The following is a 20,177-nucleotide window of genomic DNA, read 5'->3' as shown; positions in this document are numbered from 1 at the left end:
TGATATTGGAAACTGACCAACATCTGAGACTGCTTGGGGCAGACATTTACTGATCTTTTCAGTGTACTTATTTTTCTGTGAGAAACATATTCTTAAACACATTAGGCTTCTATATTTGATTCATTTTTTTTCTTTCTGGTTTAAATTCACTTAGAGGAAAAAAAATTACATGGTTTAACCTCCTGTCAAATTAAACAAGAGGCATATGATGTCTGCACAAGACACCGTTCCCATGTACATTCTGTCTGCTCAGTCCTGTGATAGCATAACCACCACAATAAGCAGCACCAGTAGCAGCAGTAACCACCAGACTGTTCATCTGTTTCTCATATCTCTATGCATATTCGTCTGTCAATCTGTAGATTTTGTAAATATTAAGGAAAAAACAATAGTCAGATTCTTCATTGATGGTGATTTACTGGGGATTTTTTTTTTTTTCTGTTCAGTAGAAAAAGTGTCATGAATCAGATGTTCACCAAATTTCCTTCCTCTCTTCTCTTAATGGATAGACTGCAGCTTCCTAACTCTGGTCACATGATTTTCAAAAGGCTCCAGTGGAAAACAGGCCAAATGTCTTGGTTTCTTAGGAAGTCCTATGTGTTTGAGACCCATACAATTACATGCAAAATCTTCCAGAAAACCCTGGGTGGATATTCTTTGTAATGTATTAATGATATCCTATCAAAAACATACAAAGGAGACACTGAGGATTGCCCTGGTCATCTCTGCTCTATCTCTGTTACTCAAGGTGATATTCGGTTCATCTGACATCATACATCTCGAGTGAAGAGAGATACCTGTGCTGATTCTGGGGTCATGAAGGCTTCTTTTCCATTGAAGAAAAGAAGCTAGATGTCTGGGAGAAAATGGACGAATCTTCTTTTTAATTCTTCCCTTCTCTCTGTTTACTCCAGAGAAAGTATCCATGGTTAATTTAAACCAGATGATATACATATTAAACTAGATGATATGAAGATAGGTCTTTAAAGAGCCTGAATTACCTGAATTCACAACAACGATGTATTTGCCGCACAATTCTTTCAAGCAGACATAAGTCTTGTCTTGCCTTTGTATATGATCTGTCCAAATCCTAACAAAACATGAGGTGGCTTTGCATCATATTTTCTGACCCACAGTTCCTCTCCAGTTTAAAGATTTGAATGTAAGGCATGGAGAATAGAACAAAAGCAATTATAAGCCAAAAGTGTTTTGTTGTTATGCACTGTAGAGATTCCAGTGTTTAAAGGGATGCTGAAAGTCTCTTTTAAAGAGAGAAGAAGTAGCTGGCAGAATTTGGCTAAGTAGACAGAATTACTGTTGAATGGAAGCTTACTTAGAATCAGCAGATTTTTTAAGGTTGCTTTTTAAATATATGTTTGCTGATTTGTGTATTACAAGCAGTATTTATAGCAACCACTATACAGTATTTTTTACAGCGTGAACATATTTATGTTTCTTAATTGTTGTTTTTATATAGCATAGAAATAGTGCATTGTTTTGGGTTGATTTTAAAAACATTTTTGAATGGTATTTAAAATATGTCTTTTTTTATTTACCACATGTACTTTTTGCAGATTTTTCATAGTTATTTCACAGCTTTGTTATCAACTCCCAAACGTAGTAGATTCATTCGTTTCATTGCTTTGTCAACTTTACATGTTTTGCCTACCTTACTTTTGTCATAGTGCAGAACACAGGAGATGTGGCAGGGTATAAATTAAGTCTGATGATGTGTGGTTTTATTTGATTTTTAAAAGGTCACCTTTCAAAGCCCAACTAAAACAAATTTGATATTGATTTTTTCATAAAACTCTGGCCTTGTCTCATACCTAGTCTCACATACAAGTATATCAGTGTAGTCTAGCAATAAGTCATTGGTGTCACCTGCAGTCTATGTCAGCAGATTTGAATTCATTGCATTCCCCTCTGTATCATGCAGGGGACAGAGTACTTAGGACCAGGTGGTGTAACACTATTTGGGAGCTGACTGAAATACTCTTAACAAACTTGGTGATTTCTTGGGGCCAGCAAAGGAGTCAGCAGAACTCCTGCCAGAGCAGAAGGTGGTGTCCTGACCTTTCTGTGGTCATCATACCACATACTGCTTCCCTGAGCCCCAGGAGGCTGATGTACTGTCTGCGAGTTGCTGCAAAGAGGCAAACAGGAGATGTACCTCAGTGGCTGCCAAGTGACTCTTTGACTACGTGGGCTATGTGGAAGTGGGTTGTCTCCCAGGTGTGGTTCCTGGAAATGTATTTGCAAGATCTTCCTGCAGGTGGGAAGGCAGAGAGCAGCTGCCTCTGTTTTTCCCCAAAATTTCCATCTTGCACTTTCTAACATTTCAGTTCTTCATTTAATGATAGAAAAACTAGGAAAGCTGCGTTCTATTTTGTGCACAGCTTCTGCTTATACTAGTTATCTTCAGTAACAGTGAGGGTAAAAGATGTCCTGTATAAACACATAAGCCAATATAGCAAGACCTGAACAGATACAGATATATGATCAAAGAGGTATCCAGAGTTTTATTGAAAACTGGCCCAGGGTTGTTGGTTATTTGCAGCTCTGACAGTCTGTCTATCAGTGAAAGGAAGCAAGGCAAAAATTAGCATGCCTGGAGAAAAGTACTAGTTCATGACCTTATGCAGAGTTTCACATCCCTAGGGAGTTCACTGAGAAGGCAAATCTGTCTACGGTCTGCCTACTCTGTTCAGACATAGAATCATAGAATTGCTCAGTCTGGAAAAGACCTTCAAGATCATCAAGTCCAACCTCGTCCTTAGTCTATTACCCTGTTCCTGATGGCACGCAAATCTTGAAGTCTATTCTCTATAAATACAGCAATGTATTGATTTCATAGTAGCCCGGTTTGCTTGAGAGTAGAAACAACTTGACATAGCCCTCATTACCAGGTATCTTGTCTGCCCAAGAAACTCTAAACCATCATCTCCTAGTGCAATGAAGGCCTGAAGTAGGGCAGAATAGAAAGCACTGTGATGGTGCTGTGCAAAAAAGATGGAGATCTTTGTGTTTTGACTTTGTAGAACTAAAAACTTACTTTACTGGTGAGACTGAGTGTTCATTGTAGCCTCATCTGTACTGCTGATTAAACAAAGGGGAAGGAACAGCAGCTGGCTCTAAGAGTGAGTGATACTTGCTGATGTGTCTGCACTGCTTAGCACTAGCCCCTCTGAAGCAGACTTGTTTTGAAGAGAGCTGTTTAGAGTTGTACAAAACTGAGCTGAGATCAGGCTAAAAAGCAATATGGATCATTGAGGTGGAGTGCTTAACACACTCCTGGCTGTGCCCCGTTTAGCAGCAGAGAAAAGCCCAGAAGATGCATAAGAGAAACCTAACTTGGCAAACACAATTTCACTGAAACAGCTCAGACTAGATATAAAACTGATTGCTGATCTGTGGGAGGCTATGAAACCAGCAGTTTGTTGTTGTGGGCAGGAGATAGCAGGACTCGATACCTGTGTAGTCTGCTTCTATTCAGTGGTTCCACTAGTGACCTGGATAATCAAATAGTGAGCGTGCCTATTAAATTTGCAATACATATAAGGATGGGAGGTCTTGTAAGTACACTAAAGAGAGAACTAGAATTCATACAGATCTTGATGAACTGGGAAATTGTTCTGGAAAAAAAGGTAAAATTTAGTATGGGTAAGTGTAAGAAAATGGGTTCTACAAATAGCCATCTACAAAAGTATTGAGAGCAATTGGCTATATTCTTCAGAAGATGATTTTGAGGTTATTGTGCATCCCAAGATGAACATTAGCTACCTTTATAATCCTGTTGCGAAAAGCCAAGTGCTATACACTGGGATAGCTGGATACAAGTTTGGAAACTGTTCCAGAAGGCTGTTAACCAACATTAGGGAGTCTAAAGGATAACAGCAGATAATATTAGAGAAAATGTGATTTCTAGACAATGTTTAAAGCATCATGGTTATTAAGGTGTAAAATGATAAGGGTACTGGTGGGGAAAGGAATGATAAAACTTAATGTAGGTTAAAGACTGGTGTACGATTAAGGTAATAATCTATTATCCATGTTCTAAACAGACTGGAAAAGAATCTATGGGCTTAAAGTGAAGCAGAAATCTCAAGCTAGTTTTCAAGAAAGCTTTGTAATATTAAGCTCAGTTAAGCACTGGAATAGGTCTTGCAGCCTAGGGAGTTGCAAAATCTCTAATTATTGTAAATCTTCAAAATCAAGTTGGACAAACATCTGTCTGAAATAGATGAACCTTGTCTAAAGAAGGATACATGTGGGTGAACTCTCAAGGTCCTTCCAGCCCAGTTTTCAGATGATTTTTATGGCCATATGTAATACTAAATTCATATTTAAAACACACATGCCACTCTATTTTTAATTTTCGAGATGAGGCAGCCAACATACAGGTAGCTGACTTTTATACACTATTACTTCACAGCGTACATTATAAACCTGGGATGTTCCTTGCATTTCAATCTTGTCCTTAATGTCTCTATGGAGACACATGGTTTTCTCAGTTTGCCTCCAGGTTTCCTGAAATTTCCAGAGAATGAAGATACAGAAATACTTGTTGCACCCTTCCCACATCAGAAATTGCATAGAGGCAGTTGTAGGCCAGGTCTAGGCTTGCTTTGGCTGAATATTCTTTCAGTCCACAGTAAATTCTACCTGCTACCTTATTTTCCTGCTTGGGAAACTACCTGACTGCTTGAATAAAGGTTAAAAACTTTTATTTTTCTTCTAAAGTGCCCTTTTGAAGTTTTCCTAGGCTGGGTTAAAAACACAACAAACAAATAAAACACAAATACAGCCAGAGTATTCAGAGTTTATGCACATTACTCATCTAATTGCTTTCTACAGTAGTCATAAATGCCAGGAGATGGCATACTGCTTCAAAATATGCAAAGCAATGCACACCAATAGAGCAGAAGTTGCATCACAGGAAAAGGAACCTCCCAGTGACTTTGACAGTGTTCTTTAGCATGTCTTGCTGTTGCCTGATTTGGGAAGTAGATTAACTGCATCCTGATAAAGGAATTTGATTTCATTTTATTCTTCACAGCCTTTGTTGGCCTTTTAGAGACTTGCCACTGTCTGTGAGTCTTAGCTAAAGACAGAGGAAAAATTAGCCCACAATCTATAAGCTGAATAAAAAAAGACACTCAGAAAAAAAAAAGAAAGAAAAGAAAAAAAATTGAAAAAAGGAAAAAAAAAATAAAAAAAAAAAAAAAAGAAAAAAAAAAACAGAAAAAAAAAAACCAAAAAACCAACCCCTTGAGCAAGCATGTTACTGAATTGAGATAAAACAGCAGAATATGTTCCATACTGGCACAGGCAAAGACCAATATGTGACAAGGCAACATTTCTTTAAAATATATCTTATTATCTTATTTCAGTTGTTTAATCTTCTCTTTGCTAGCAAAGCTCCCTTTTATATTCTTGTGTAAGGAAAGTCTCTGGCATGTTATTCTAATTGAAATTACAGGCAGAAGTTAAAAGTAAAATTGACTCTTTGTCACAGGAACATCCCCAAGTGTTTAAAAGGGAATGATAGCAGAGGAAAGAGAAGGTGTAAGTTAACCAGTTAGAAATCAAAATCTTTTGATATAGCAGTTTGTTTTTTAAAAATAAGAATCATTAATTTAGTAAAGGTACATTTACCAGATTCAAGTAATAAATTACTCCCATTAATAATTGAACTGATATTTGGAGTAGCTGCAGCTGCAAATCTGTGAATGATGCTAGTTCTCTGTGAATGAAAGAAAGGCATTTTTAAAAGGCATTAGAGATGCTGGTTCTGTGACTATTCCATCTTTGGTTTTCCAGACAAAGAGGGCTCCTATGATTTGAGACAATTTTGCCTGCTGTCCTAGCTACTCACATTGCAACCAGAGGAATTCTGTAGGGTTGGCTGGTTTTTTTTCTGTTCTGTCTTTGACTTTGGTCCTCATTGCAGGAGTGCTTAGTGCCAGTGCTATAACGTCAAGGCTGAGGTTTTCTTTTTCTGCTTAGCTGCTCTCCCTATTCCCCAGCATAAAGTCTCAAACAAGGTTTCTCTGAGCTGTGTTTCGCAGCTGTACACAGATTTCCACTGCAGAGGAGAGCAGAGCAGTGAAGCATTTCAAGCAGGACATCTGCAGTATTAGGAGTGTCTTCCAAAGGCAGCCATATGTCCCTTTCATAAGCTATGGGAGTCATAGAGAAAATTGGTGTGAATTTAACCAGACTGATGCTTCCTGGAGTGAAAGGTTTACAGTAAGGAAGTCTGTAATGGTTATGTGTTCCTAAATGATGAATCCCTTGTCCCATGTTAATAGAGGGTTTAGAAGGATCTTGTCCCAGATAGCTGCATTAATGAGTGGAGCCTATGTGCTAGAGACAGCCTAGCCTGTTTGACTTTCAAATTAACCCTGGGAAATGCTGCCTCATGAATATTGAAATTCAGCCTCCTGTACCATGATCATTGCATTAATTTTTATGTATGACCTCACAAAAATCTAATCTGTCAAGCTACGGGCATTTGTCCAATATTCTTGTGTAAATGTCAAAACCTGATGTAATATTTCATATAATAATAGAAGTGTCTTCCTGAACTGACCTATTCATATTAGAAGTGGGAATCCAGGCAAACCCAGGCAAACCCTTGGTAAATGGGACAAACTGACTCAGCATTTTGACAGGAGCAATCAGATTGGTTAGAAAGCACAGCAAGGTCCCTATTTAGGCTTGTGTTGAGCCTGGGTAGCTGTTAGTCAGAGACAACCAGGCTCTCTAGAAAAGTTACCATCCAGGGAGGACACAGAATGTATTCTTGTAAAAGCCAGGGAGTTAAGAATTTTAGCTCACAAAGTGAAGTATTTTAGTTAATGAGCACATTAATTTCAGATGCCTTCTACACAGACACCTATGCCTGGGCTGGTTATATGGACTCTTCTGAGGTTGTTAGGGAAACATAGGTATGTCAAGGGTCTGATTCATCCCACTGCAATATAAGTGTCTCAGCTAGGCCAGAAGAACCTTGCCTTAGAAGTTACCTCTTGGATGGTCTTGGAGGGGAGTTAGGGCTACTGGCTTAGATACAGATGTCTTTGCTCTAGATTTCAAAAATGAAATTATATGAACTTCTGTCTTTCCCTGCCTATAGGAGATGTCAGCTCAGGAATGCAGAAATACTGTGACCCACTCAGTAGCTAAAAATGGTTACCTGGTTCACATTACAGAGGTGTTTAATGCTATCTCAGAAACAACCCTTATTTATTTTGAATTCACTTTGAATGACTGTGTATTTCAACGCTTTCAGGTCAACCTGCCTTTGAAATGCTAATCAGGTGAAATTGGCCTTTACCACTGGCAGATATTTGTATATCAAAGAGATTTCCTGCACACCTTCTGTCAGCCTGAATAAAGTTCAGAATGCACTGACGCATTATTTTTAATGCTGATTCCTAATAAAACCTTTTCTACGTCATTAAAGTTCTAATTATTTTTAGCCCAGTGATAGCCATTACCATGCTCAGTACTGCACAGGAAAGTGAGTATTATTCATTCTAGTGGCTCATCACCCCTCTGTTTCTACGTAGAGGCATCACAGAGCCTATGTTAGAAATAAAACTGGCTGTACTGAGCACTGTAATACTGTTCAGGGCTGATGAGGTTTCCCTTCTCCTCCACTACGGAATCAAACTTCCTACAGAGGATGTGCTGAAGTGCACAAAACCCACGTTCCTGGGAGGAATCTCTACATTCCTCTGCACCTCTCCTTACCCAGGTCACTTCCAGCAGACTGCAGAACTTCTCACTGCTGAGCAAGTACTGCATAGCAGCTGCTCGGCTTCGCTGCAGCCCACGGCTCAGGGACTTGGGTGACAGTGCAAGAACAGACTGAACTGGCATTTCTTCCAGCACTTGTCCTTCCTTGCTAAAGCAGCTAAATAGCTGAGCTGACCTTCTGCTGGGAATCTCTGAGTGGAAGCAATTTCATGATATAACAAGACTAGACTTAGGGGAAGTCTGAACAGTCTGTTACAGACGACAGTTTTATTTGTTAACTCATTCTGTTACTAAAGGCACAAGCCACCAAAGCCAGGCATGAAGAAAACCAGCAGAATGCTTCTGGGTGACAAAAGATATATCTTGAGTAGTAAACCCCAGGTATCACAGCAGATGCAGGACTGTTGGGAAAGTTTTGTTTACAACAAAATCAGTTTATTGGAACTATAGATTGTAAAAATTTGGCAAATATGTTCATGTGTATTGTCTGTCCAACCTTGTAAAAAGCACACAAAGAAGTCCTCATATATTGAATAAAACCAGTTTGTAAACAAGTTATAGGCCCAAATTCACTGAATATAAATTAATTGTGACAAGTTTTTGTGTTCACTCTGTTGCCATCCTTTTGGAGCAATCAGTACTTTATTCAAAGTACTCTGAAGCCAAAGGCTTTGTAGCACTCAGCTTAGCGGCCTTTCTCCAAATATTTCTTATTTTAGTCTGGAAACATTTGTCTCTCCCACCACAGGTAATCAGCGAGTTTGAAGCCTCTCCCGACTCATTTTCCTACAGAATCCCCAACCTGAGCCGGAATCGCCAGTACAGTGTTTGGGTGGTTGCCGTCACCGCTGCGGGAAGAGGCAACAGCAGCGAGATCATCACCGTGGAACCACTGGCTAAAGGTGTGGTGACAGAGCTTTTGAGAGCAATCCAGAGCAACTTCACAGTGCTAACTGCTGCTAGAACTGGCACCTGGCTTCTGCATGCCTCATTGCTTACTGAGAGTGGGATTTGTCAGGAGCAGCTACAGTTCTCTACCAAAGTTAGGTGACAGCTCTCAGCTAATCGCCCAAGCTTTTGCTGTAGTCAGCAGAGAGAGAATGACGTGCTCCTCTAGGGGGTAATTCATCCCACCTACCTGAGAAGGAAATAAATTGCTTTTTGGAGCAATTTTTATCTTCTTTTGTTCGGTATAGAGGGTTTGCAGATGATCTCCCTCTCTGAATGTTTCTCTTTTTCCTTACCATACAAGATAACTTCTTTATCATTCCTCTCCTTACTAATATCTCTTGTGTACTCTACCACTACTGTCTTCTGTATAAAATTGTCTGATTAACATATCTAAATTCTGAACAATTGTTCTCAGCTTGCATTAGCTTTGAAGCTTGCTGCTTCTGTTTCAGATGTGAAGGGATAAGGTTACTTAAATCTTGCATATTTTCCCCCCAGCTGATTTAATTGTTCTTTTGAAAGAAATTGCTTGGGCCTGTGAATTCTGCCTTAACTGTACTGAGATGTGATACTTACAACTCTATAGCACCTTAGCTTGCAAATAGAGACCTAATGTTTTAAAAAGCAAAGTGAGAAGAGACCCATTGGTATTAAGTCTCTATATGGGGTCTTCAGACTGATTTATCTATTTTTCCCCCACTCAAATTGGTAACATCACAGCATGTGCCAGCGTGACCAGTGTCTCATTCAAGTCCTAGAGTTGCAAAGTTGGATGCATTTAATTGACTGTACAGGTTCATAGTCCAGTTAATTCTTCAGTCACATGGCTAATTATATGGTCATGTAAAATGAAGTACCTAGTGCTTTATGAAGACAGATGGTTTCTCGAAAAGCTTTTCAGAACTTCAGCCAAATGCCACCAACACTAAATTACTTTCTGCATAGAAGAGCATATATCATCACCATAGGGAAGCTTGCTGTTCTGCCTGTCTAAGTGGTAAGATAACCAGTTTGATGATGGTAGATGAATTATCAGAGCTATTGTCATGAATGGCAGTGATGGTGTTTACAGGGTACAATTTCAACACACGGCATAGATTCCCAATCCATAGCAGTCACCAATAAGGTTTTGAGGCTTGTGATGGGAACTCGTATCTTTTCTTTGCCCCTTCTCTAGGCTAAAGATTTTATCATATGAGATGGTTATTTTTTGACATTGCTGTGAGAAGCCTGTAGTAACTATTGTGTTACTGCTGTAGAATATGATGAAAGATTTATCAGTGTAAATACAGGATGGGTCTAGAAAGGTAAAGAGGAATAAGTCAGAACAAGGAGGGAAATGCTTTCTCCCCATGTCATTGCTTAGGTTTTTTTCTAACTGAGATGAGTCACCTTCACTTTCTGCTTCTTTCTGGCATTTTTTGTACAGATCATTTCTCTTAGTAGCTACCCAGTACTAGTGGCATGACCTGAAGGATGTCTGAAAGACTGTGAGAAATCTGAAGGACATGAAAAATCTGGAACTTTTCCATTGTTGAATTTCTTGTAGGAGAACTGCATATTGCATTATGAACCTCAGTGAAACCAAAGCTGAACTCTTAAAAGGTAGATGAGGAGTGTAAAGGGCATCTGTGAAGGAAAATAGTGAAAAAACCCCTCAGGGAAACAGGGCAAAGGTTTCACTTACAACTTGAAGTTACAAATTGACCCACATGTACTTAAACTCAACAAGCTTACCAGAAGCTGAAATTAATTCCACTTCTCCAAAGCTTATTTAATACGATCCATGATTACAAATAAGCAAATTTTAAAATAGATTGTGTGAAAATACCAAGGGACTTTAAGGAAAAAAAATATAATTACTTCAACATAGACAGGTCAGTGTAAACTAGATTTTATTCTGAAGAATGATAGAATCCATACTGACAATGTTAGAGCCAGTAGTGATATTCCAATATAAAGTCTGCATTAGATGGTGCTCAGGAGAAGCCTTTCTTACATGCACTTAGGACTGAAAAAGGGGATGAATGATCCATTTGTGGAGGTTGTGATGGAGACTAGGAATACTGACGAATAGCAAGGTTATGAACTTCACATGTATCATGTACAAGATTTCCTGTATGAATGCATCACTGGGCCTTTTAGGGAGCTGAGAGAAAGTGATGTTCAGTGATAAAGGCAGTGGACAAACAATGAAGAAAGATGGGCAGGGTTAATAGCCTGGAAGACCTCTCTCACACCCCAGTACCCCCGAAGCAAGTAACACACCACAGGGCTAAAAGCAGTTACAACCTGACAATGCCACAAGTCCCCAGTGCAAGAATATCCTACAGACCATTATTTTGAAGTTGTTGCTTCCCTTTTTTTCTCCACTTATTTCACGGTAACTGTCCAAGTAATGATACCAGCATGACAGCTAGTGAGAGTTAACTTTGAATTGAATTATGTCAACTTAATTATAACCCTGTTAAGAATCCCTTTGAGAATATTGAGAATGTCTAGATAAGGGGTTGATGTGAAATGGATAGTCCAATTTAAACGAAAGCTTAATTCAAGTTAACATTTCTTTCTTCAGTGTCACTGTTTCTCAGAACAGATTGTTAGTCTCTGTACGTAACAGACAAAAATAAGAAAGAAAAACCCCAGCAACCAGAAAATAATCATGGTATTGGAAATTCAATCTCCATGTAAGCAAGCTGAGCCCCCACCCCTAAAATGACCCTTAATTACTCACTTGAAAGCTGTGGGTTCAGCCTACCAAATATATCTAAAAGTCAGAAAAGCTTGTATGCACCTTGTTTCTTTTATTTCCTGACCGTGACTGGTGGAGGATAGGATTGGCCAGCAACAACATGGTGGTAAAAGATCTAGACCTTATCAATGGCAATCTCATCATCTGGGGAGAGCTCTGTGGCTTTAATGTTGAGTTTTTCCTGCTCTTGTAGACTACCTGTTCGTTAATGTGCCTCCTAGCCAGATTGGCCTCCTAGTCTATGTTTATTTATGTTTAATGGTTTTAAACAACACATGGGGCTCACATGGTAGTACACATGCCAAATTTTTTGTGGTTTCTTTAGTGATTCGTCAGACTGGAATACACAGGATGCTATTCTGAAAAAACATAAACTAAAGAAACTACTGACCCAGAATATTCACTGATGGATTGGATTAAGATGAGCTGCTGTGAACTCTGGTTCAGTTTCATTGTATAGTTTGCCTTAAACATTCATCTGTGTCCTTGAGAGGGGTAAAAAAAGGGTTGTGGCCTCTTTTAAAGAATTTCTGTCCATTTCTTATTCTATGACAGTAAGCTTGGGTAGCAGGATTCATAATTTAAACAAACAAATGCAGAAAAACACATTAGCGTAAGAGTGCATGGTTTTGTTCTCTTTATCTTTAGTTAATGACTGAATAATTTGCAAAAAAAGGAGCAACAGAAATAGTGTTAATTCAGTGCCATGCCATCTAAGTGGTGTTAGTGTGAGCTAAAGCTGGTGTGTAGTCAATAGACATATGGGCATCTTCAATGGCAGAGATTAAGCCCTGCAGCTGCATTATCCACACGCAGCAGTAAAGCTCCCTTGGCTCAAAAGGGAGAGGTCTGTGAGATTTAAGGTTATTTTAACCTCCTGAATGCCTGCTAGCATTTCAAAACCTATTGCTTTCAGGTGAAGGGGGCTGGACATTTTTTTGTTTCTAGTTTTCTTGGTTTGTGTGCTAGCGGTCTCAGAACATTATTAGAAGTTAAGCTATAAAGAAAATTGGAGTTAAGAATTTTCATGCTGTTTTACTATCCTTTTTAAAGGCACTCAGTACATCAAATGAATACCATAATCCATAGAAATCTGTGGGTACTTCCACAAAAATAGTGCAGCATGCTTTTGTAATGTGGACCTCTGAGTTGTGGTCTGTAATTTTATCACTTAGCTGAGGCTTCCATGAGTTTTGGGTTGTTTCCACACATCGCTGTAAAATGGAACACAGGATATTGAAAACCAGGAGCTACAATATAAATGCTGTGCTTTAGAGAACTGATATCCAACCTATGACTTAAGGAAGGATTAATTTTGAAATAACTATTAAAATACAGAGATATCACAGAAAACTTACTGACAATGATGCCATGTTATGCTGAAGGCTTCAGCAGTATTCCTGCATTACATATGCTTAGGAAAGTAATGCTGTCCCATTACCTGACCTTCACTTTTTCTGTTACCCTAAATCTTTAATCAGCAATTTCTTGTGTTTTCTGTTAAAATTGTGACCAGAGAAAAATATCTTGAGAAGTTTTGTCTTCAGCAATGCTTCAAGGTAACATAGGCACCATAGTACAAACTGATCACATAGTCTATGAAGTTTTTCTTCTTATAAATATCTCAGGAGTAACTGCACACTATTCAAGTGATTTCCCTTAACTCTTCAAAGTCTGCTCTTATATGTATCATTTTTTTTAATTAACTGTCCCAGTTATATTTGATTTTGACTCTCATTTTAATGTTTTTCTTATTGGTGCAAAATGGATCATTAAGGATAACTTTTGATCAGTGTGCCTAGCTGAAGTAGATCAGGATTAAAAATGCTGGTTTTGTGTATCTGTATTCAGTATGTGCCTTTGAAATGTCTATTTAGAGGCCAACAAGAAGTCTACCAAGGGTCATTTTTGAGTGATAGCATACAGTGAAGCTCTAATACATCCCTAGTGTTCCCCTACATTATAAACTGAAACTACAAGAGTGATATTTTTGTTGATATATTTAGGTGATCTGGGAGCTGACACAAATTATAGTGGCTTAAGAATTTGTTCATTTCTGCAATATGCTAACATTTACATACATGAAGGTTTATTTTGCTGAATACCCCAGCTATTGTAACAGTGATGCATCAATAACTCAGCTTTTGTAAGGTAGCTGGCTACAGTAGACATTTCCTGCTGGAAATTTGGAGAGAAGCATCCTCTGAACATAATTTTCATCCAGAATTTCTACTACAAAGTATATTAAAATCAGTAGAGATGATTAAAAAATGGGTTTGCTTTTTTTTTTTCTACATGACTCTTCCAGACCTCTATCTCATCTCTCTTTTAGATATTAGATATTTTAGATATTAGAACTGTAATATTTGTTTTTTTTAATAAACAGCTGCTATTATGAATTAGAAGGAATTGGTTTCTGAAAAGCACAGCTTGAAACAGATTGGTTTGCTTTTCTGCATTTAATTTTGGATGCCTGTGTTTCCCTTCCAAGAGCTGTAGGAATGAATATTGATTTCACTCTTCCTTGCTTTCTCTTGCTCAGCTCCTGCCAGGATTCTGACATTCAGTGGCACGGTGACAACTCCCTGGATGAAAGACATTGTACTCCCTTGCAAAGCCGTGGGAGACCCAGCTCCAACAGTCAAATGGATGAAGGATAGGTAACCAGCAACTAAATGTATAGCTTTAAAAAAAGCCCATTTTCTTAAAATCCTGAGGGTTATGATGTGGGTGATCGAGATGACAGTATCTGGAATGAGAAGGACCATTTGCAGGGACTGCACAGTCACAGTGGATGAGGAGTTGCAGAATTCCTTGAACTTAAACTAATTGGCTGTGGTGATTAGATGGTACCAAAAGAGAGGAAAAGTTACAATGAAGGAATAAAGGGCAACTCTCAAAATGTAAATCCTACGTTTTTAGTTTCAGGCACACTGAACAGTTTTAGTCAGAGAAAGCAAAGTCCCACTGAATAATGCTGTGGGGTGCAGTGTCTTGCATGTATCTTGTTTTCTGTTATTCTCTTTTGATCTTTAGTTTCATAGTTTGACAAAGTCACTTGGAAACACACATGGTCAATAATTTTCCTCCAAGCAATATGTAAGCAATGATACTGCAGTGTTATGAAACCATCTTATGCATTGATACATATAGTTATTTTATAAGGATTGACTTTGTTGCCAGGAACTGCCTTTTACTCTTACTTTGTCACTTTTATGAAATAGGAGATAGTTAAGGAAGGAGTGAATTTCCATTTTCACTCAAATTGGGATGAGGATACATGTGTTCTTTAAGCAAATGTCAGGTGTTTCCCAACAGAAAATATTCCTTTGCTATCTATATCAAAGAGGACACTCCCCCTCCCACATCCTTTTCCCTTCTTGCTATTCTTAGTTGCTTCAAATAAAAAATCCAATTCTGAGTGATTTTGATTGTAACTTCTTTAATGTATGCACTTTGTTTCCTGTGAGGTAGTAACGGGACACCCAGTCTAGTGATGTTTGATGGGCGAAGAAGCATCTTTAGCAATGGCAGCTTTGTCATCCGTACTGTGAAAGCAGAAGACTCTGGATACTACAGCTGTGTGGCCAGTAATAACTGGGGATCAGATGAAATAATTTTGAATTTGCAGGTACAAGGTAAGATTATTGTGTCTATCTCATAATCATTATCACAAAGTTATTAACCATTTACATGGAATGAATGTGTACGTCTGTTTACAGTGGCATGTAAAATTTTAGTATTAATATGTATTAATGCAAATTCCATTCTTCAAAAATAATGAATAAAATATTAAGGAGGTCATTCTGGCCCAGCAAGCTACATTTCATGACAGAGCAAATGTTTTGCTTTTGCTGGAATGATTCATAAACTTACAGTTAATTCTCATTGTAAACTTTTGTAGGGTTTACAACTCAGTGTTTGCACCCAGTTATATTCCAGCTCTTCACACAGAAAATATCAACTTATGGGTTCTCCATAAAAATATTACGTGTATTATTTAAATATTGCAAAATTCAAAAAGAGCTGAAGGCCTTTAGTGTAGCTTCTCAAAAGAAATCAACAGAAATTTTCCTCTGTTCTGAGACCTTGGACAAAAGCTTTATTATGCAAGAGCAGAATTTTAGTGATGGCGAATATGAGGAAGCATTTAAAACTAAACATTAGTACAACTTCAACTAGCATGTATTACCATCTACTTTTTGTATGCATGTTGAAACATATGTAATGTATCTGTTATGGTGTTGATATGCGTAAAAATTGATGATATAGAAATGCATATTAACAGTAATGTGGAACAGTAAGTGTGTATATTCACAAACCAAGAATTCATTACCCAGGAGATTTCCTTCCTCACTTACACTAAAGCAGTTCCCGAGAGTACTTGAATTGGCTGTAAACTGCTGCACCACAGGGAAGCAAACAAGAGAGTTCGGGAATATGTTCTACACCGTGGCCAGTTACTCTCCCATCCGTCAGTATGCAATCTAAATTTCTAGTGCAAACATAAGAGAACACAGAAAGAATTTGTCTCAACTGCAATGCAGGTCTCTGCATAAACCACTACACTAAGCCTTGGAAGGAATTCCATAGTGTATATTAACTTAACAACAATCCAACAGAGCCTAAAGATGCTCTTCTGCAATGACTGATGCGGGCCACAACAGTAACTAAGGAGAGAAAGCACTACCAAGTGGAAACATCGTATTTATATTTCACTAAGTACTTTGTAATTGCATATCCTTGCCATTCTTGAACTGCAGTAACTAAAACCAAATCAATATTATTTCCCTGAGGGACAGAGAAAGACTACAGTTTTATATGGGACCACCATCTTTTGCAGGTAGGGTGAAGCTGTACTGAAAGGTTTTATAATAAATCTTTCACAGTGTAGTGTGTGCAGTCTCTCACCCTGGATTCAGTGAGGTCAGTCAGAATAACAGAACAGATCCATCCCACATAGGGAATTTTCCTTTAGAAAATAAACTGCTGTTTTTGTTTTCTTCAGCACTGTTTAGGCCTGTGTGGACAGTAAAATTATAATTGTCATGGTTGGAAAAGACCTCTAAAATCACTGTGTCCACTTTTCTCCCCTTTTCAATTTCTAAACATAGGATTGCAGATCATAGAACAGTTGAGTGAATCATTAGTAAATAGTTACCTTTTGGGGCTCTAATAAATATTTTACCAGCTCTTTGAAATTTCACCTGCCATTCTTCTCTGTTTTAGCAAACACTGTCCCCCATGGCCTTACTGATTTTGTGCTATGGTTCTGGTTACCTCATTTGAACAACAGAAGTAGCTAAATGAGTCAGGGAGAAGTCAGAGATAACATTTCCAAACTATATCTAAAGTAGGATCATATGGGCTCATGATAGATTTGTCAAGGTGAAAAAAAAGTTGGCTACTTTACTGCTTTCTGCCCCAAGCACTCAGGTCTGGAAACCCAACTATCATACAGTGGTGTAACCTGAGGCTACTTAGGCTGAACCCAAACTGTCCCAGTTTGTGGTTCAATTTCCAGCCCTAATTCTCTGTCCCAATTCCCAGCCTCCACCCCTACTCTAGGTGGTTTGTTGGGATATAGCATGGCTCCTTCTTCCCTTTCATGCTACCCTTCCATCACATATTTTCCTCCAAAGGAAACTGGACACTAGGTAAAGGATGGGAGATGAGACCTCTGTCTTATTCCTGTGCTCTATCACACCCTGCAGTTTAGACACAGCCATAATGTTTATGGGGAGCAGCAGAACTGAGTGTTTCCAAGTGTGTTCAGCCTTTGCTGATAAAGTTGTGTCTTCTTTATACCAATAGCTTCAGTGCCTAGATGGCATGATCTGGAAGAGGTATGGATCTGGCACCAATCACAGATCTACCGACATTATCTAGATAGCCCTCATGTCTACCTTGGAAGAAACTCATTATCCACTTTTTTTTTTTTTCTCATTATCCACTGTTTTTTTTTCCTTTCTACTTTTGCCATAATAGTCTGCAAATACATACATGTGTGGAGCATCATTTGCAAGTGGACATTGCTTATTGCCACTGAATTAAGCTTTTCTCTAAAACAGATGAAAATTATGGCTGGGTAGTTCATATGGTATGTGCATCTGACATGACAAATACAAAAAGCTTAGAGAAAAGCAAGGGTTAAGAACTGAAAGAAAAAATTTTATAGAACATTAAATATGAAAAATGAGAGGTTGGCTCTTGTCTTAACTAAAGATGTCAGCTAAATAGGCACTTTGACAGAAATCATTTGCATTCTTTGCAACTCAAAACAGTTATTTGATAAATGACTGTTAGAATAGATTAAGATCACATCTAATCATTTGAATCTATTTTCTATTTTTAACTATTTTCCATCTAGTTCCACCAGACCAGCCAAGACTCACTGTTTCCAAAACTACATCTTCCTCTATCACTCTTTCCTGGATACCTGGAGATAATGGTGGCAGTTCTATCCGAGGTAATATAACTGAAATTAATTGCAACTTATGAAATTATCATATATTGATAGAATTAGCATGAAATGGCTACAAAGAGGAGAAACAAAATAAACTGTGCTACTGTCAGCACTTAATGTGTACTACCGTTGTAATAACAGCTTTCAGTAAATTGCAGTTTTTCTTTGTGGTGGTTTAATTACAGATTTGATCACTTTATTTCAGCATGCCCTCAGATGTTATAACAGTTACTCTCTCTGATTTTTCAGACATGTAATCTGTAACCACTCATTTTTGAGGGTCCAGGTTTGTCATCTGGTCTTTGTTGCTGATTGAAGGGTGTTTAGAAACGTCTAGTCTTTTCTTTTCCTTTTGAAGTGATCACAAAAACAGTATTTAAGCAGTTGTAAGGGTAGCAAAATGCATTGCCTGGTAGGTCTTAGTCAGAGGAGAGCTGTGTGTCTTCCTCTGCATGCGATTTTTCTAGTTTTGTTAGGTCTTGAAAAGGACTTGTCATGTGACCTGAAGAATTTGTGATTTGTGTCTGGCTTATCCTTGCCACCCTTGCCTTTCCTTCAGGTTATATATTGCAGTACTCAGAAGATAACAGTGAGCAGTGGGGTAGTTTTCCCATTAGCCCTAGTGAGAGGTCGTACCGCTTAGAAACACTGAAATGTGGCACTTGGTACAAGTTTACTCTGACTGCTCAGAACGGAGTGGGGCCAGGGCGCATCAGTGAGATCATTGAGGCAAAAACACTTGGAAAAGGTAAGTTGATTTCCATCCCATTTACTGACCTAAAACTCTTGCATTCTGCTGTACATGATGATAAGACAGTGTTGGATATTTTAATATTAATGGCTTTGGAAACATTTTAGTTTTGTCCATGATGCAACAGAAGAGGCTGTTGCTGCAGGACTTGAAGTATACACCAGCTGATATTACTTCCATATTTCTCTTGGATTTTTTTTCTAAGACAAGTTGGTAGATATTTGAGAAGAGAGTGTTGCTGCTATCATAGTCTATAGCAATTTCAACTACTTCTGTTGCCATATATTTTTTCCTCTCCTGTTGTAAAAGTTCAGAGTTTTATTTGTCTGGATGTTGAAGAAAGGTGAGGAGTATATTTAGGTGTACTGGAAAGAGAGCCTGTTTCTCATTTCTCCTCCAAGCTGGTATTGCAGGTGCCATGCAAGCAACACCATTTGAACAGGTATCAAGAATTTTAAAAAAAGGTAGCAGGAGTTTACATAAAACTCTGCAAGGTGAAACAGCCAAAATCTGTGAAATTCTTAGCTGACTTGGAAATGGATCCCATAGGCTGCTGAGAGCAGTTCCACATTGAACCTATGTGTCAGGATTATGAGCAAATTTTCCAAGAGACACTCTTAAAGAAGCACTTTGGAGATTCTTGCCCCTAAGTCAGCAAAAGGGAGTAGCTTTGCAAAATGCTTTAAAGAACATCTCACCTTGCATCTCTTCACTGGTTGCAAGTACTCCGAATTGGGAGCAGTTTCAAAGTGAAGATAATTTACTGTGATTGATACATCTCCCCATCTTCATGCTAGTCATCACACCAAGCATCACAGCAAGGTGAACATTTCATTTGGTAATAAAAGGCATAGGGAAGACGTGGTATGCATAGGTATGATAGGTATGACTTGCTGGTGCTCAGAGAAGATATCAGCTCAACTGTGTAAGTGCTGAGATGATGAATAGTCAGAGAGAAGGAGCTGCTGACCTTAAAAGGGACATTTAGAGGAGCTGAGTGTTCTGGTTCTCTTTGTGTGAAATGTGAGGTTTACACGTGCTTCAGACAACATCCCAATGGTTCATGAGAAAGGAGATGTCCTCACCCTTTGAGTTTCTCTGGGACATGATATCCAGGCCTAGAAACTACCTGTGTTACATTTACAGACTGAACCAGGTACTGTGTGAACTCTAATGCTGAGGTCCTTCTTGGTGGTGTGAGAGTTCCAGAAGCATCTGTCTAAAGCTATTAACACAGTCAGTTGAAGTCATTCATAATACAAAGAGGAATCACCAGCTTCTTTTGGATTCCTGTAGAACTTAAAAAGAACATGCACATCAAAGCACAAGAAATGCAGAAAGATTCTCATTGGATAAGTTATCCTTTATTATATAGAATAAAGAAGTGCATTATAGATAATTTTTATCACATTACATGTAACTCCCAATAGTAAAAATATTTTGTTTTTCTAAGCAAAAAGCAATAATACTTTTAAGTGTTCTACAGTATC

At 38.3% G+C, this 20,177-nt stretch overlaps 1 protein-coding gene across 1 annotated transcript in view; it reads left to right on the top strand.

The window, feature by feature from the left end:
* Window positions 1-20,177, top strand: part of DSCAM (DS cell adhesion molecule) — a 379,165-nt gene that overhangs the window by 310,192 nt on the left and 48,796 nt on the right. The window contains exons 21-26 of the mRNA XM_030451268.1: window positions 8,528-8,669; window positions 14,013-14,130; window positions 14,575-14,589; window positions 14,960-15,108; window positions 17,841-17,939; window positions 18,496-18,684. Coding sequence (XP_030307128.1) covers window positions 8,528-8,669; window positions 14,013-14,130; window positions 14,575-14,589; window positions 14,960-15,108; window positions 17,841-17,939; window positions 18,496-18,684 — 712 coding nt within the window. The remainder of the gene's footprint in view (window positions 1-8,527; window positions 8,670-14,012; window positions 14,131-14,574; window positions 14,590-14,959; window positions 15,109-17,840; window positions 17,940-18,495; window positions 18,685-20,177) is intronic.

Source organism: Calypte anna, chromosome 1, assembly GCF_003957555.1.
Source record: "Calypte anna isolate BGI_N300 chromosome 1, bCalAnn1_v1.p, whole genome shotgun sequence".
Taxonomy (NCBI): domain Eukaryota; kingdom Metazoa; phylum Chordata; class Aves; order Apodiformes; family Trochilidae; genus Calypte; species Calypte anna.
Note: the sequence above shows the minus strand (reverse complement) of the source record. Positions and strands in the feature narration are given on the sequence as shown.